This window comes from Podarcis vaucheri, assembly GCF_965113315.1.
Source record: "Podarcis vaucheri genome assembly, chromosome: 2".
Lineage (NCBI taxonomy): Eukaryota > Metazoa > Chordata > Lepidosauria > Squamata > Lacertidae > Podarcis > Podarcis vaucheri.
This window is the reverse complement of record NC_138760.1, coordinates 75,332,791-75,351,534: the sequence shown is the minus strand read 5'-3', so window position 1 is coordinate 75,351,534 and position 18,744 is coordinate 75,332,791. Positions and strand designations below refer to the sequence as shown.

Sequence of the window (18,744 nt, the reverse complement as noted above, 5' to 3'; positions counted from 1 at the left end):
AACTGGAAATATTATCTATTTCTATATCTTACATAGCTCAGTCTGTAGATCACGAGGCTGTTAATCTCAGTGCCGTGGGTTCAAGTCCCACGTTGGGCAAAAGATTCCTGCATTGTAGGGGTTGGATTAAATGAACCTCATGGTTTCTTCCAACTCTACAATTCTATGAAATCGTCTGGTGAAAGACATCATCTTAATGTTTTATAATCAGATAATATTTAAGAGGAAAGAAAGAAAAATAACAATTCCTATTCTAATGGGCTCTTTGAGAGTGTATTTGATGATGGTGATCTCATGCAGAACTTAAGGGATATTCTAGAAACCAGACCAAATAAATGGGGATTTGAGAGACTAGTGTATTCAGGTCAGTTCCCACCTACTTCTTTTGTCAGCTCCCTAATGTATATGATAGCCAACCTTAATTATCTTGAATTCAACTCTGTAAGCTGAAAATGGTGGAGAAGGTGATTGAGCTAGGAAAAGAACACATTTGGGATTAAGGAAGTAAGAAGAAGCAGTGGCTAGGCCAGTACCCTTGGGAGAAGAAGAACCCCGTTTCATTCCACTACCTAACTGCTTATTATCAGATCAGAGTTTTTGTTGCCAGTGGCTGTTAGGCATTCACTTTGCCATCCTTGCTTTCAAGCAGCTGTTTTTCAAATTATATTGCCCATTTTGAAATCTTAAAGAGATTTTTCTCTGGGCAAGCTATTAAAGCAACCAGTTCTATTCCTTCAGTTTTGGCATCTGTTTTCTTGGCAAACACAAGGAGTCTTAACTATTCTTCATCGCTGAGATCCAGTATATTGTACTAGTTCTTTCATTTGACCACTGGTGGCTTTTTGCTTAGTTGGCTTATTTAAGCATATCTCATGAGTCACTTGATACCATACTTCCTCTTGGGGTTAGACTAGATGGTCCTTAGGGTTACTTCCAACTCTACAATTCTATTATTCTGTGATTCATTGGAGAATATTGAAAATGCCTAGGAGAAATGCTCAATATTTTTCTTAAACTTCAAGTAACTTTGGCTTATATTTTGATTATCATTATGCTATTCTGACTTCCATTCTCAACTATTTCCTGTTTTTAGATGGTGGTGACAGATGTTTATAATCACCGATTTCACAAAATTTTCCAGATGGATGAAGGCTTAAGTCAGATTATGCCAAAGGACAACATCTTTGTGTGAGTAACCGGTTCTTTGGGAAGAGTAGAGATAAGAAACTTTTGCTATTTTACATTTGAGTGTTTAGCCTGAAAAGATTGTTTGGTACCCACAATTTATGTGGGTGATCAGTAGTTCTTACATTGTGTTGTATGCTATTCTGATGAGATATCATGTCGTGTGGGACACATATTGTTTAATTAGTGACCTTTGGGGTGTTTGTGTGCTGCTATTTTCCTTTTGGGTTTTTTATTGTTTAGCTGTACCAATAGATTCTAGAAAACATTGGGGCCATGTTACATGGAATGCTAAATCTCCACGGAAAATTACTAATGTTTTTGGAACTTAAAAGAGCATGAAAATGTTTACATTTACCTTGGGAAATTAGGCATGGAGAACTTGTGACAATTCGAAACTAAACCTTAAACTTTGCATTCTAGTTTTAACGTTAGCTGTAAGCCTGCCTCACATACCCCTTCCCCAACTTCCCCCAACTTCCAGTGTATCTGCAGGTATTGTTTTCTGAGTATCTGTCATGTACACATTCCTATAAAGTTGTGTATACATGAAATGTTGGTGGATAAACATCACGAGCACTACCTTGTACTTCTCTTGTCAATCTTTTGGAAATGCACCAGTAAAACTGATCCTGGAGTTGGTCAGTTTGGGCAAGTTTGGTGCAACATTTATTTATAGTAAGTGGATGGGACTTGTTCATCACTGTCAAGTAAGAAATGGCTAGAACAGAGACATTTTAAAAGCAGTATATTTTGACATCTTAAAATGCACCTCTTTTTAAGAAGGTTTTTTTTGTGCATACATGCATGTGAGCACACATACACATACTGTATTAGAATTGCATTTTGGATTGTATTCCCATTGTGTTGGAGCTATGAGTACAAATATGAACTATAAAAGATGAGCCTTTAAACTAAGTTCCTAGCAATTGGATATGATGGCAGAACATCACAAATCCAACTAAATTTATCTATTTTTAAATTCCTAAAAACTCTCTGTATTTAGTTAGGACTTCATTAGATATTTGTTAATGGCAGATTGTTTTACACTTCTTTAATAGGAAACTTCAAAGTAGTTAAAGGGAAACAGATTGCGAAATTAGATTAGGAGAAGTGGTGTTAGTGGCAGTACAGTGATTGACTATTGATATCAAGTGACAGTGAAAACTTGTTGGTGGCAATAGGAGGGTCTGGCTTTGTTTTGTGTTGTATTTATAGAGCTGCATCATTAAGCCTCTCTAAAATGATAACATGGTTTTGTTAAATACTAGGTAGGTTCAGAATAAGAACTTACTTATCCGCAACTTGATTGTGGAGGATAAAGAGGCTAACCTAGCATAAGTAAGACTTGGGTGAGCCTGATCTCACCCTTCTCTCTGACCAGTTATTTGGTGCAACAGCAGGTCAGACTTGAGTGCTGGGGATAGAGGTACAGTGGTACCTTGGTTCTCAAACGTAATCCATTCCGGAAGTCAGTTCCAAAACCAAAGCTTTCCAAAACCAAGGTATGCTTCCCCATAGAAAGTAATGCAAAATGGATTAATCAGTTCCAGGCTTTTAAAAACAACCCCTAAAACAGCAATTTAACATGAATTTTACTATTTCACAAAACCATTGATCCATAAAATGAAAGCAATGATCAACGTACTGTAATATAAAATAAATAAGACAGTATTGTAGATGATAAAAATTAAAATTATTTTTCCCTCCTTACCTGCACTGATGATAGTCATTGTTTGGATGGGGGGCTTTTACCCATTTCCACAGTCACAAAATCAATCAGTAGCTGAACTGGGTTCCACACAGTCACAAAAACAAATCAATCAAAAAAGTCTCACAAACAAAAACGCAAAATAAATAGCAAAAAAGAGAGAGCACCAAACTTAATCCATTCCAGAAGTCCATTTTACTTCCGAAATGTTCGAAAACCAAGGTGTAGCTTCTGATTGGTGCAGGTTACCCAGAAACACTTCCGAAAAGCATTAGAAAACTGGAACACTTACTTCCGGGGTTTTGGCGTTTGAGAACCAAGGCGTTTGAGAACCAAGGTACCACTTTATTGACATAGTTCTTAGAATTTCAGTGCAGCTCACTAGTACACCTCTTGCCCTCAGGGCAGAATGAGAATGTCTTTACCTGATGTTGGGCCATAGAGACAGATTAGGGGTGCTGCTGGTATGCCGTCCACCCTGTTTCCCAACAGCCTTGATGGCTGTGGTGGTTGTGAAAATAGTATTGAAGGAACCCAGGATGATTGTCCTGGGTAACCTTCAGTGTGTGTGCCGAGGCTCTCAGGGCCAGTTTTTGAGTTCATGGTCTCTGTGGTAACCATGCATCTGTCTCATCATCTATCTAAGATGTGGTAGGACATAGCTTGGATCTTGTCTTTGCTTCAAGTGGTGAAAGTGGTAGTATCTGTCTCTTTCTGTGGAGTAGGGGGTGGGTGGGTTCTACAACACAGTCATCATGGTCAGACTACTTCCTGGTGAAGTTTGGAATTGTGGTGCCTACATCCCACTGCAGGGGTGGAGGTCCATGGAGATTAATAGAATGCAGTGGATTCCTGAATGTTATGCAGGAGTTTCTGGTGGATAGAGTAAGTGAACCTGTCAAGGCCTTGGTCTCACTATAGAATGTCAAGATGAGATGGGCCACTGACACAAATCCTCCCAAGTGCTCTCTTAAGTGCTGTGGAGTCCATTCAGTAGCCTGGTGCTTTGGGAGCTGCAAATGATGAAACAGGCTGCATTACACTAGAGTACAGGTGGTGGACGTCTTGTTGAAAAGCAAACAAAACACTTTTGTAGAGGTAAAACCTCTCTTAACCAGAATTTAGCATCTCGGTTCTAGTCTACTTAAATGTTTGTTTGATTCCCTCTCCCCCCACTTTAAAAAATATTTTTTATTGATTTTTCCGTGTATACTTCTTCTAACAATCTTCATAGTATAATTTCAAGTCTGGAAGGGAGAAGCCTCCTTTATCTTTTGTATCTATAAGTATTTTATATTTTATTCTAGATTTTTCCCCATTCCAGACGAACTTAGAAATATCTTTTTGCCAGTTTCTGAAGCAGACAAGATTGCTAATCCCCCCCTTCTTTACATGCTTCATTAATTATGGCAGCTCAAAGGCAGTGCATGTTTGTGTAAAATGAATTCTAGACACAGTCCCTGATAGCAGTGAAGCTGGCAAAGACTCCTGACTAAGCCCCTGGCAAGACTCTGACAGTTAGCATACTGAGTTAGATGGATCAATGGAGGCTTCCTGACTTAGACATGAAAGAATGGATTTGAACAACATTTTGAACTGAAGCATTTGAAGTTCTTCAAATGTAAAGTGAACTTTTAAGGTTTATTAACAAATGTGATTAATATATTACACTCTCCCTTATTTTGTATCTGCATTGCTCTTATACATTTGGAAGTTGATAATGGCTTGTCGAGGCATCTCAGTTCCAGCATTATGCAAATTATACTTTGTACTAATCCCATTTTAGAACGCAAATCATGATTTTGAGCTTTCAAGCATATATGCAGATGATGTTAGAGTTTTCATACTTGGTCTACTCAGTATTCCTATCTCTTGATACTGTGATCTTCTGGGTTGGAGTCATGGCCATAACCATGGTTTGTCAACTCGAGTCATCATACCCAACTCTGGTTAGGACAAAGCACAATTTGAAAACACGTTTCAAAACAGGATTGTCTTAATTCTCATTTGCTAGCCTACCACAAACCATGGTTTGTCATTTCAGCTATTAGTGGCCTCATTCGCATGTATCTACCCATAGGTTACAAACATCTTCTGAGGTCCTGTTGGGTGTGCCACTACTTAAGGATGGTGTGCAGTAATGCAAGGGTGGACCTTTTTCATGGCAACACCCAGATTACTAAAACTTAGTTTAGTGTTACATGTCCAAATCTTAGGGTCATGTGGTCCCCTCCATTTTCCTCCAGTGTAGTCACAAGAGAATCAGCTTTCAGCTTAATAATAATAATAATAATAATAATAATAATAATAATAATAATAATTTATTTATACCCTGCCCATCTGGCTGAGTTTCCCCAGCCACTCTGGGCGGCTTCCAATCAAGTGTTAAAAACAATACAGCATTAAACATTAAAAACTTCCCTAAACAGGGTTGTCTTCAGATGTCTTTTAAAGATAAGATAGCTGCTTATTTCCTTCTCATCTGAAGGGACGGCCTTCCACAGGGCGGGCGCCACTACCGAGAAGGCCCTCTGTCTGGTTCCCTGTAACCTCACTTCCCGCAATGAGGGAACTGTCAGAAGGCCCTCAGCGCTGGATCTCGGTGTCCGGGCTGAATGATGGGGGTGGAGACGCTCCTTCAGCTAATAATAGTTACTCGTTATGTCCAAACCCAGACAAGCTGTTTACCATTTATCAGGGTTTAGAGACTCAAATTTCAAATTGTGATTCATGATCCTGTCTATTTCCTGAAAACATTGTTAATAGTAAGCACAGCTTGGATACAAGAAGTAATCTTGGTTAGCTGAAAAACGAAGCAAAAGTTTCCTCACATCCATGCCTGAGGATGAGAAGGGATTGGGATGCAGTACACAAAGACACTAAATTAGTGTAACGCTAACTTAGGGTGATGTTGCCCCTGTTTGGTGAAATAGCATTCCTGTTGAGATATGGCAGGCAGTCACTATTTGCACTTTCCTGCAAAAATTGAATATGTTTTTGTTTCTGTGATAAACTCGCACCAATTCATTCTAAACCCATATATATGTAGCAATTAAAATGTTGGTGCCTGTAATATTTCTACTTGGAGGGCTTGAAGCTTCCAGGTGTATTGCATACATACTTTAATCAGTTCTTAGAGGATTGGTTAATGTGGTATGGTAGATGCGTTGGAGGCATTCATGAGTGGCAGGAGGATGTAAAGTTTGAGTCCAAGCATTTATAAGAACATGGTGGTCAGCAATTCTTGGGAAAGTTGCTTCTCCTACTGAATGTTCAGTTGACAGATTGTAATAAAGGTGATCTGCAAATCAATCTGGCAAAACTACATCAACATGCGTCACTTGTGCTGAATTCCCCCAGGCTAAACTAGAAGGGGCATTCAGCACTCAGTGCAGACACTTACTATTTTTTCCCCTTAGGTCCCATGATGCTCCGCCCCAACTAGGCTCCTGCTCCGATGTAAAGCCCCAGCATGTGCCATGATGGTGATATCACATCACCCAGGATCCTGCTGGAGCATGGAGCCAGCCTACAAGGGGTCAGGTAAGTGTCTATCATTGCACAAATATGCAAAGTTTTTGTCGGGTTTTTCCTTCCCAGGGGAAGCATCTTGGGATATGAGGCTGGAGAGATTTTATATGTTTGAGTGCCTTTGTTATTTTAGCCTGGATAATGGAGGCATTCAGCATATATGTTTAAAATTGATGAAACTTTGCCAAAATGATTTGCAGGTCACACTTAACTTACTGACATCAACTGTCATAATATTCTCATGCCAGTCACTTTACCCTGGTTTCCTGCCCACCTCACCTTGCATAGTTTCTCTACCCTTGTTTGCTTGGAACTGGTAAAAGACTGAATGATTATGGAGATTTTGAACGTAGTATCTGAAATACAAGATTTATCCTATTACTTTTTGGTTTTCTCTCTGATAATGGGTTTTGGATGGGTGGTGAAATACAACTATAAACTAAGATAAAATCTGACCCTAGAAATGCTCCTTCCTTAGAGATTATATACCCTGAAGCAAAATAGTTTTGAGTGATTCTGCTCTTTGCTTTAGAGCAGGGTTGGGTAACATTTTGGGACCTAAGGGACACATTCACTCCTAGCCTACCCTCTGAGAGTCACACAGCTGCAGTAGGCGTGGCCACTTCCACACACTCACATATACACACTCACCCAAGGTTTACATAGGCAGGCAGCTCCCCTCTTTAGTTGATCCATGCAGATTAGATGAGGAGGAAGGGTTATCGCCCATTCTCCACTCTTCAAATGACTGATCTGATGACTGATGGAAGGGATCATTTGTAGCCACATTTGGATGCTGGGCTCTGCTGTCTACTTTGGCTATTTTTTTTCCTTTTTGCAACTGTGGCCAAAATTGGTTGGTCTTGGGGGTCTAGAAAAAAATTTAAGGCCAGTCTCTGAATCTAACTTAATTGAAGCATAATTCAGATTAATCTAAATTAACATTGTTAAAGAAGTCAGAAAAATAAGTCAGGGCTAAATCTAGAATGAACTTTTTGTAATTTAGGTCTTGAGTAAAAAAAGAAACAAAAACAATATGTAAAGAACGAAGTACAGTGGTACTTCGGGTTATATACGCTTCAGGTTACAGACTCCGCTAACCCAGAAATAGTACCTCGGGTTAAGAACTTTGCTTCAGGATGAGAACAGAAATCGTGCGACGGCAGCGGGAGGCCCCATTAGCTAAAGTGGTGCTTCAGGTTAAGAACAGTTTCAGGTTAAGAACGGACCTCTGGAACGAATTAAGTACTTAACCCGAGGTAACACTGTAGCAACTTTGCACGTTAAGCTAACTAATAATACCAATTTAAGCTATATTTTCATATCAATAATATTCTATTTAGGTTTATTGTGGAGGTTGTTAATAATAATGGGCAGTTGCATGTTTATGTACTTAGGTGTACAGTTGGTTGGTTTGTTTTACTTACGCAGTATCAATAGGATTTGAAAAATCTGGATGAATTCACAGACACCAAATGTTGAGGTACAGCAAGAGGAATACCTCCCTATATTCATGCATACAGATTGTGTGTTTACTTTCAGTGTGAGAGGCAAAAGGCTTTTTGTTTTGTAACCTTGGTAGGTACAATGCCTCTGTTTTGCCACTCAGAGAAGTGGTGAGGAATCACTACAAGGCACCATTCTGAGTAGGGCTACTACTACATGCATGGTGGAAGTGCTAGTAGATGGGAGGACTTTCATATTCATGGGAGGTGTTCAGAGAAGATACAAGTTGCAAGTGTTGCAATAATGAGGAGACTTGGTCTGCTGCTGTTTATTGTAGCTGTGCCTGAGGGAACAGTACTCCACTTCTTCACTTTCTTTGTCCCAGATGAGTTTCAAAGGTCTTTTCCTTTTTCCCTATGGTTCCTGTACTCTTTTTCTCATCCTTCCGATCTTTATGCACCCTTCAATCACCTGGTTCTCCTTGACTCCTAAAAAAAATCCTGGTTCCTAGCAAACTGATTTATTGTTCCAGTACTATGTCATACAGCATTAAATTCTTCATGGCTCTAGTTGTTTGTATTAACGGGTGTTTGTGAATGCCTGTGGGTACAAGTTACTGTCTTGGGTTAACATCATAGGACTGATCGCTAGATCTTTTTACATTGCATGTCTGCAGGCAGGGCCCTCATTACCTGGTAACTTTTGACACTTTCAAAATAAAACCGGATCTAATTGTTCAAGTAAAGGGAGAAGGAAATGGTTTATTCAGTCATGAGCTTAGAATCAGCTCCTATTTTAAGAACTGTGATGTAGAATATGACTCTTCCAAGTGTGAATGCTTAAGACTGGCATGACACTCTTACCAGTTCTGAAAGGACTGAACTTTGCTCACTCTTCTTCTCTCTTTTGTGCAGATACGAAGTTTGTAAGTCAACGGAAGATGGTGCTGAATGCATCACTCTTTCAGTTTACTTCAGAGAAAAGAAAGCAAGACAATCCAGTGCTGCTCCGGGGACTGTTCTCTATGGGCAACCACTACTCATAGCTATACCCAAACACAAGCTTACCCTAGATCACTTGTACAATGTTATATTGGAGCGGATTAGGTGAGTACAGGACCTCTGTGGCATATAAGTTTACTCATTTCTAAGTGCAATCATCTTCGTTTCTCCAATTACTTTACAACAGGATTGTTATTAGATGTTACTAGTTTGTGTGTGCCTAATTGTTATTGTTCTGCATCCACTGGTAGCTTATCAGTATATGAGTTTGAATCTGCAAGTACTTCCATAGTTGTAGAATTTTCTGACAAATGTCTTGTATTAACCTGGTTGGTTGAAACTCTTCCTTTATATGAACCCAAAAAGAATCAAAGATCAAAGACCAACTTTTTGTCACTAGCAGCTATCAACCAGATACCTCTGAAAACTCAGAAGCGGCACAAGAAAGTCCTGGCCCTTATCTGTGTACTGCTTCTGTGTATACAGGTTGCATTAAGCTTCCATGAATTTCTTTTTGCTAAAAAAACTCCACCCCAAATCTAAACTAGTAGTCATCACACAATGCATGCTTAACTTAAGGAACTGAACTAAATTAGTTTGTTTATCTTGATGTTACCATATTTGTGAAAATGTTGATTATATTACAGCATTCTATATCCTAAGAGAAAACTCCTATGGTAATAACATAAACAGTGAATCAATTTGCTTATTTCATATTTTCTTTTACATATCTTACCAATTTCCAAGGAAATTCAAGGGATTTAAGGATCCTTTTATTTTATATGTGTATGATAATCATAGTGGGTGAGGAAATATTTCTGTACTTTCAATCTGGCTGCTTTCCTGATGAGATAGATACCCAACTCCCATCAATCCCAGTCAACATTGCTAACAGTTAGGAATGGTAGGAATTGTAATCATCAACATCTAGAGGAGATTTTGCACTAATTGTTCTTTTCTCCTAATGTACCTGCCTTTCCAATAATGGGTCACTCGTGTCAGCGTTTAATGAAAAAAATAATTTATGTGTTTCAGTCGCTATGTAAAAGTTTCCTTAAAAGAAGAATGTTCTGAAAGATGTCCAGATAGTGAGAATTGCAATGGCTCCAGTAGTGTGTCTGAAGGTAAATTATCCTAAGATGGGTATTATTTAACTAAATCTGTGTTGTGTAAAGTAGTAGACATGACTCCTCAATAGTTTTATACATCCTGTAGTAGTATACAACCTTTTGTGCTTTAGAAATATTCTTCAAATAACACTATTAAGTATATTGCATGTTGTGATAACTTGCAAAGTTGGGTACAGACTCCTCCCTGGTCCTCTCTGATTTAGCTGCATTCCTTTCAAAGCTGCTGTTGTAATCATTTGCTCATTAATTTTCAGACAAAGGATATTATAAATGCTATGGAGGAACAACAAAACTGAAAAACAATCTTTAAAATATGTTTCAGATGATGTTGAAGAAATGGAACATCAGAATGGAGAGGAAGACAGTAAGGAGAAAATATCAGAAACAGATGCCTGCAAATCAGAGGACTGCATCCAGGATGACCTGGAAAAGGAAGGCCTGCATCACAGAAGGCATCTCTTTAGCTTCAGTCTTGTGAACTCTTATGGAACATCAGAAATAAACTCCCTTAATACAGATGGGAAAATCCTTAAGTTGAGTTGTAGGTATCTCCTCTAATTGTCATCCTAGACACACCTCATCTTTGGCAGATTTACATGATGTTATTGCTTTTCTTCTTTTCTTCTTTTCCAGCTCATGCAACTCTTGCTATTGATTGGGATTCTGACACCCGAAAGTTGCTTTTTGATGAACATGAGGCACAGGTGATTAGCGTTCCCCCACCTTTTAAAGGGCACTGCTGTATTCTGGCCCCTAATAACTGTTGGCAGGGGGTTAGGCAAGATTATGTGGTTTATTCTGCCTTTGTACTTTGATAAAGGTACTGAGGAAATAGAGCATTGTCATAGAATATTGACAACAGGTCATTATCAGCACCAGCAGAGTGCCATGCACAAGGCTTCTCAAGAGTTGGTGATCAGCTGATGGTTCAGCTTTGCGCACACCGCTTACCACTGAGCTTTGCAAACCCCATTTTGGCTGACACAGGTCTTTACCTGTCTCACACTTGACATCATATGTGTGATTACAAAAACGGTATTGTACCATCTTTGTATGAGTAAAGTGTACGAAGGCATTACCAGAGAAGAGGAGGAGGGCAAAGAATCAAGCTGAAATAAAAGTTGTAGACAATTAGTACAGAAGGGTTTAAAGTATTCTCCTGTGTGGTGTGCTAATTTTTAGAAGGTTTAACATGCATCTTACACTTGAGGGAAAAACATAATGTATGTTTCTTTTTGGTAGGCATTTGAAAAACACAACAGTATGTTTCAGCCACAGAAGAAGAAAACTACCGTAGCTCTGAAAGATTGCATAGAACTGTTCACTACTATGGAAACACTTGGTGAACATGATCCATGGTAGGTTTGCTGTGTTTTCGCATAGCAATATCATCTCTGGGCTGTGTTTAGCAACTGACTAAAGCATGGATATTATCTATGCATTTTGCCCTGTAGGTCATGTAGAAAAGGTAGCTCAGACTGATTTCATTTAGTAACTTTTGAGGTGGCTTGATTTCACATGGTTAAATCATGTGGTAAGAACAGCGCTTGACCCATCCTGGAAAATATTAACTTCTTTGTACTACATGCATATAAGAATTATAACATACTGTCAGCTAAGCAGTTGGCACCTTATCTCTCTCGCCCTGACCTAGCCACTGTGATCCACACGACGGTCACCTCCAGACTGGATTATTGTAACTCGCTCTACGTGGGGCTGCCCTTGGGACTGACCCAGAAACTCCAGCGGGTGCAGAATGCTGCGGCGAGACTCCTTATGGGGTCTTCGCTGCGAGATCACATTCATCCAGTACTATACCAACTGCACTGGCTCCCGGTGGAGTACAGGATCAGGTTTAAGGTGCTGGTTTTAACCTTTAAAGCCCTATACGGCCTAGGACCCTCGTACCTACGGGACCGCCTCTCCTGGTATGCCCCACAGAGGAACCTACGGTCTGCAAATAAAAACATCCTGAAGGTCCCAGGCCTCAGAGAGGTTAGGCTGGCCTCAACTAGAGCCAGGGCTTTCTCGGCTGCGGCTCCAATCTGGTGGAACGCTCTGTCACAAGAGACTAGGGCCCTGCGGGACCTGACATCTTTCCGCAAGGCCTTCAAGACAGAGTTGTTCCACCAGGCCTTTGGTCAGGGCCCAGCCTGACTCCCTCCTCTGGCAACCTGCACAGAACTTTGCTTAACGGTTGCCATTAATTTGATTTTAATTAATTGTTATAATGAAATGTTTTAGAATGTTAGATTATTTGATTGTTTGATTATTTGATTGTTGTTAGCCGCCCTGAGCCCGGCTTTGGCTGGGGAGGGCGGGATATAAATAATAATAATAATAATAATAATAATAATTATTATTATTATTATTATTATTATTATTATTATTATTATTATTATTATATGATTATGTACAATTGCATTAAGAGCAATAATAGGGTCCAAACCTATAGACTAAGGAAAGCCTGGGCAAAAATACCTGTTTCAGGTAATCACCCTGTGATTATCTGTAGGCTACCGTGTCATGAGTAAAATTTCCCCAGATGATGTAAATGATCTTACAGGTTTATACAGGCAGCTGCTATTTCCACAGAACTAATGTACTGCTGGGAAACTTGTGTAGGCCAGCCGCATAGGCTACCCCTACTATCTTTGGACATTGATAACTTTGCCTCAGCACACATACCTCTGTAGACTGGGGGATCCTTCAGCACAAATCTCTTCTGTTCCTCCCCATCTCTGGATGTGGGCCTTGCTTTTAAGCAAAACTTTCCAGCTTGCTATCCTGGCCTATGACTGAACTGAAATGCTGGACTTAACATGAAGCTACATTCTGGTATACTGGCGGATCAGACTACCCACTGGAAGACAAATTGGAGGCAAAAAGTGGCACAGCATTTTCACAGTGCAGTCTAGTTAGGGGCTCCTTGAGAATCCATCAGTCAGTATTTCCTCTTCTCTGATTATTGTTCCTTAGCTCTCTTTGCCATCTCATCAGGATGGACATCCAATTTGCTGGCCTTGACAGGAAGGTAGCTTAAGCTTTTCCTAACTGCTGTCTTGCTGTTATGCCAGAACAGAACTTGAAGTTACATCCAGTTTTCCAGCCTGGTCCTTATTCAGGGCATGGTTTCTGTGTTTCCTCAGTATTATTCATTTTTTGTCCCTAAGGTTTTTTATTAAATATATACAAATGTAAATGTTTTCAAAGATTAGAAAGGAGGAAGAATAATAATTATTTTTGTTTACCTTTCTTTTTGGTGTTCTTTCAGGTACTGTCCCAATTGCAAGAAACATCAACAAGCCACTAAGAAATTTGATCTCTGGTCACTTCCACGTATTTTAGTAGTACATTTAAAACGCTTCTCATATAACAGATACTGGAGGGATAAGCTTGACACTGTGGTTGAATTCCCTATCAGGTAGGATTTTTGGATGCATTGGTGGCCAGAGCAAAAAAGAAATACAAATAATTTGGGTTCACTGACTGGAGAACCCAGCTGGGAACTAGAACCTTGGTACACAGGCTGGATTTTAGCCTTCAAAATGTGAGGAGCCAGAAGCATGTCTGTCACAGTTTTCTACCATCCACTTCAGTGGTCGATTAATATTTTACAACAACATAGTGCACTCGAGGTTAAGAGCTGGATTCAGCTAAATAGTTGCACTAGCAGGAGCCAACAGAATGGGGCTTTCCCACTCCTCCCCCCCCCCCCGCCCGCATGCCTTCCACCAGCTCTGAGTGGTTCCCTAGGACAGTGTGGTAGGAGAGGAGAGGGAAGATGGTTCCATCTGGCATGCAGAAATGCTTGCATTAATGGAACTATCGTAGTGTGATGTTGAATTTCTCCCTAAGTCTGCTGCACATTCAGAGCTTTGACATATATGATGGTACCTTGGTTTTTGAACGTAGTTGAACGTTTCGGAACTTGAACACCAAAAACCTGGAAGTAAATGGCACAGTTTTCAAACGCTCCTCGGAAGTCGAACAGGAAACACGGCTTCCATTTTAAGTTTTCCGTATTGAGGCTTCCACTTTCAGTCTTCGAATGTTTCGTAACTCGAATGGACTTCTGGAACAGATTACGTTCGAGAACCAAAATACCACTGTATATGCATCCAGGACTTGATTTGGATGTGGGGTATAGTAGAGGCAGAATAGAAAGTCGTAAGTTCCTGGCCCTGATCTTCCGCCTGCTATTTCTGTTCACCGGAGGATATTGAGGTCTAATATTTTCTCTGTAATTCTGTAGCACTGGAATATATGATAAGTCCAACTCTGAACAACAACTGCTAAGCTACCATATTTGAGCACCTCTTCCAAAAGTTACTTGAGGTTAGGTCACACAGTCAGTTTTGTCTCAATGCACTTTGATAATGCATTTGTACAGTGCCTCATGCAAACCAGGCTTTCCAATGTCCACAGATGTTGCAATCATGGGAATCGCCCAGCATTGGCTGCAACTGAAAAAATAGCCACTACATTTGTGGTGTATTGTGGAAATGCCTGTTCCTGCATCTGCAGGGACATTGGGGGAGCACTGTGCGGTTATTGAGGTTGATATTGTGAACTGGCTTTCCTCCTAGGAGTTAGCAGTGGCAGTGAAGTCAGTTACTGACGCTAAATATTGGGATATTTAAAAAAGAAGTGTTGGGTGCTTACTGTCTGGGGGCTCATGGAAGTCCTTTTATTTGTCTTGAGGTTTCAATATCACCTTGCACTTGTTGCTGGCTGATCTTTCCCTTGTGACTTTCTTGTAGGGATTTGAACATGTCTGAGTTCGTTTGTGACCCGGCAGCAAGCCCATATGTGTATGACCTCATTGCTGTTTCTAATCACTATGGAGGCATGGGTGTTGGCCACTGTGAGTAATTATGTTCTTTCTGGATGTGTAACTGCAGAATTTCAAAATGTTCCCATTAGATAATATGCAAGAAAAAAGGAGCTTAGTGGAAGACCTGACAGATTTCAGCACAGCCCCCCCCCCCCCAGGTGTTAGTCAGGCTTGCTGGGTGTGGACTATAGTAGTATTTTAAGAGAAAAACTGAATTGAGTAAAATGCAGTTGCTTCTTCTTAAAAAAACAACAACTTGTGGGTTGAGTGTGTACCACACAAATGCTCATTGGACCTTTGCTATTAAAAATGTGAAGCTATGCCTTGCCCCAGTGCAGTGCTGCTCCTTCTCAGTAACTTTCTCTTTTATTATATAACTAGAGTACATGCGTTCTTAAACCAATAGCCTTTGCTCTGCTTCAAATCAAGGCTTTCTTCCTCTGTCCCACTGAACCTCCATCACATTTGTACCACTGGAGGATTGGGACTAGCATCTTTGTAGTTGCTCCTGTTGCACCAAAAATACTTCCTGTGCAAAACATAAAACCATTCAATTAAGCTGTAGAAGAGAATCTACAAGTTACATCCGATTAAACTGTTCAAGGTTTGCCACATATTTGACACAGATAGCAAATCAGAATGTTTTTCTAATCTCAAACTATTAATGGCTCTTTGTGATTTATTCATGCTCCTTTTGGTCATTGTCAGCTAGGCACAAAGTGGCCTTTGATAACTGAGTTTAAGGGCGGGGGGGAGCTACTGTTAAATGGAACTGTGGGCTATCAGCACTTGTAAATCTCACTCTGTACCTCTAAACAAGTCCATTATGTCTCTTCTGCTTCCCTGGTAGATACTGCATATGCTAAGAATAAAGTGAATGGCAAATGGTACTACTTTGATGACAGCAGTGTGTCTCCAGCATCCGAAGAGCAAATAGTGGTATGTATTTGAAGTCAACTGAGGATACCTTGATGTACTTTGTAACTTTTAGAATTTTAGGGGTGTTGCTGAGTACTTAAAATTGAGGCTCACACCAACAATACGCATTTTCATCACTGCATAGTTCTACACATTAAGATGCTGGTTGACAGGGATTTCATTGGCACTTTACTTTTCAGTGTGCCTGGCTGCTGTGTAAGCAGTGTGTTTAAACCCCCCTTTTTTTAAAAGGGGCATGAGATCTGAGATTCAGGCCTCCCCCCCCCCCCGAATACTCCCTAACAATGTTTATGCAGCTGCTAAATCGGCAAGGTAGGAATGGACATGCAGAGTGTTTTCTAAAAATAATTGAAGCCATACACATGGAAACTTATAAGGAAGATGGAGCTGAGTACAGCTGTTTGACTTGGTCAGACTTTCTTGACACTGTTTTCCTAAATCACTTTCAGGAATGAGTGCTGGATTATCTATTTCTGTCAAACACAGATAGCAAACATACATCCCTCCAGATGTGACACTACAGTTTCCATTGGCTCCAGTCAGTATGGTGAATGGGATGATCGAGAGTTGTAGTCCAAAACATGCAGAGTGCACCAAGTTGTGGGAGGCTGCTCTAGATCTACAGAGCTACTAGAGAATAGGGTGTTGGTACTGGGACTTCTCTTGCATGCAGGCTTGAAGACCAATTTAATCCCATTATTTCTCACCTTGCCTTGCAGACAAAAGCGGCATATGTCCTCTTCTACCAACGTAGAGATGGCATGCTCAAGGGAAACCCCGCTCCTTGCATAAGCACTGAGCTGAAATCTGAGGAATGTGATGGCATGGATACCAACTGAACCTATGTGGTGGGGTTTAAACAAGTCATATTGCTAATTTTAAAAGACATCCAAGAACTGATTTTTGTAAGAATCAAACAGGAGTTTCAGTACAGAAGGACTAAATGAGCAGTAACTATGGATAGCATAGGGAAACAATAAGATGTCAAGGACTTGGGTATATCATAGCCAAAGAGCTTTTAAACAAATAGTTATTCAATAAAGTGTTATCTAAATCTGACTGTGTAGTCTGGCAGAATGTGTGGAAGCAGGAGCTATGCTGTATGACTGGAGCAATGCATGAAAGTGGGGCTGTGTTGCAAGAGGAAACAACATTTGACTGTAAGTAGAACTCTGGTTTGAGCTCTATGCATTGCAGAAGATGCCTGAGTGCTTGCGTTTCCAGAGTAAAAGAGAAGTGAACATTTGGCACGAGTTCCAATCTTGCACAGCACATTTTGGCACTATGTTGCTGTCAGTCCCTTGCTGACATGGCATGGTGAGCTTGTGTGTGCTTTTAAGAAAAAGAGAAAATTGCATATTTGTTCTGGCGCATTGTGTCCCATACAGGAGTCACAATCCCCACATTTTCTTGTGGTGTGCTAATAAAACAATTATCTAGGATCTGTCCCAAAGATTAACTCTCCCCCACCCCCAGCCTTTCCAGCAGCAGTATTCATGGGGCCTATTCTTCACACCAACTCACATGGAGTCTTATATGCTCTGAGTTTCTTCCTGATCTAGTTGGTAACTTACATATTGTGCAATCACAAGGCTTTTTTATTCAAGTCTCATTGGGGTAGTTTTTGAAATTTCCGCTGTCAACTGTCTTCTATTTCTGTGCACTTTCAGCCACACCATGAAAAGTTCAGAGTCCATCTCTTGAAGGCTGCATAGGAATCAACGTCCAGTGGCATATGTCCTTTTGGGTGGTCTCAGACACACTATTTTTCTTTCTAGCCATTTCATTTCTCTTTTTGTAACCTTCTGCTATCCTCATACTTCCTTAGTATTTTTTCCTCATTGGCTGAGAGATGGCAAGAGTAAATGTTGTTTGACTTCTTCCTACCCACAGCCTCCTCCTCCACGGAGGATGATAGACAAGAACCTTCTAGGAAAGGAGCTTTCAGGTAACACCGTGGAATTCCCATGCACACTGCTGTGACACCTTAAGACATTTCCCATTTAGTGTCATGGCTTTGAAACTATCTTGGCACCTGTGTAAAGGTGTTTCACTTTTGTGCTCTGAACACATTCCCACGGATTCCCTTCAGCAAACTTAAGAAATATTCCTCTCCCAGACTGCTTCTGTGCTGATCTTTATCGGCATGACGTCAGGCAAGTGGTAGCCAGTGGAATCATCAGGCCACACCATTTTAGCAGAACTGATTAAAAGTGATCATGTTCTTTTTAACTTACAGAGCAGAAGAGTCCTCATAGCTGTCAGCTGCATTTTCCTCACTATCTTCCAGTGATTACTATTGCGTTCTCCAGGATAGTCCTTTTAAACACTGAAATTTGAGTTGTTTGGTTCAGTTGCTAATGCTTCCAGGCTCTTTAATTGATTTGAGGTCTTGTCTCAGCTGGATATTATTTTCCTGCACACTTGGGTTGGTGGGTGGGGTTAGGGCTGGAATTATTTAAAGGCTAAGTTCAAACTGTAGCATTGCACTGTTTTGTTTTTTCCTGTTTTTCTGGGTTATATTTTCTTTGGAATGTAACATTTGGACCGATAAGGAAACAGATATTTAAAAGCAAAGAGCAATTTAATGTAACCATATGTATTTCTGTTCCATACTGTTGCAGCAATCTCTTCACTGCTCTGTATGGTCAGATAGTGTGCACATTTGTGTTTGGGTGATTTTTGGGCTCCTGAACTAAATTTCTTCTAAATGCTGTAAAGATGGTATTAGGAACCTGGATTTGCCTCGGACCAGGCTGGATCCTAGCTGGTGTGTACATTCTGTATAGTGTCAAAATCTGTTTTTAGACTAGCACTTTGTAAGTGACTGGCTTTACTGTATAAAAGGAAAAAAAATTAAAAAGGAGTGGATTGCACTTGAGTGTGGACCTTGTTTTTTCTGTATGGTGGATGAGGATTTGAAATAGATACTCAAACCTGTATCTCTAGTTTTTAATTGGTAGT

General features: G+C 40.2%; 1 protein-coding gene across 2 annotated transcripts in view; it reads left to right on the top strand.

Moving 5' to 3' along the window:
• The window catches only part of USP4 (ubiquitin specific peptidase 4), a 36,156-nt gene extending 17,500 nt beyond the window's left edge, over positions 1-18,656 (top strand). For both annotated transcript variants that reach the window (XM_082214495.1, XM_082214494.1), the window contains 10 exons: positions 1,094-1,188; positions 8,788-8,979; positions 9,910-9,998; positions 10,327-10,545; positions 10,638-10,708; positions 11,247-11,362; positions 13,279-13,428; positions 14,768-14,871; positions 15,692-15,780; positions 16,500-18,656. In XM_082214495.1, coding sequence (XP_082070621.1) covers positions 1,094-1,188; positions 8,788-8,979; positions 9,910-9,998; positions 10,327-10,545; positions 10,638-10,708; positions 11,247-11,362; positions 13,279-13,428; positions 14,768-14,871; positions 15,692-15,780; positions 16,500-16,619 — 1,245 coding nt within the window. In that variant the 3' untranslated portion in view covers positions 16,620-18,656. The remainder of the gene's footprint in view (positions 1-1,093; positions 1,189-8,787; positions 8,980-9,909; positions 9,999-10,326; positions 10,546-10,637; positions 10,709-11,246; positions 11,363-13,278; positions 13,429-14,767; positions 14,872-15,691; positions 15,781-16,499) is intronic.
• The last annotated feature ends 88 nt before the right edge of the window (positions 18,657-18,744 follow it).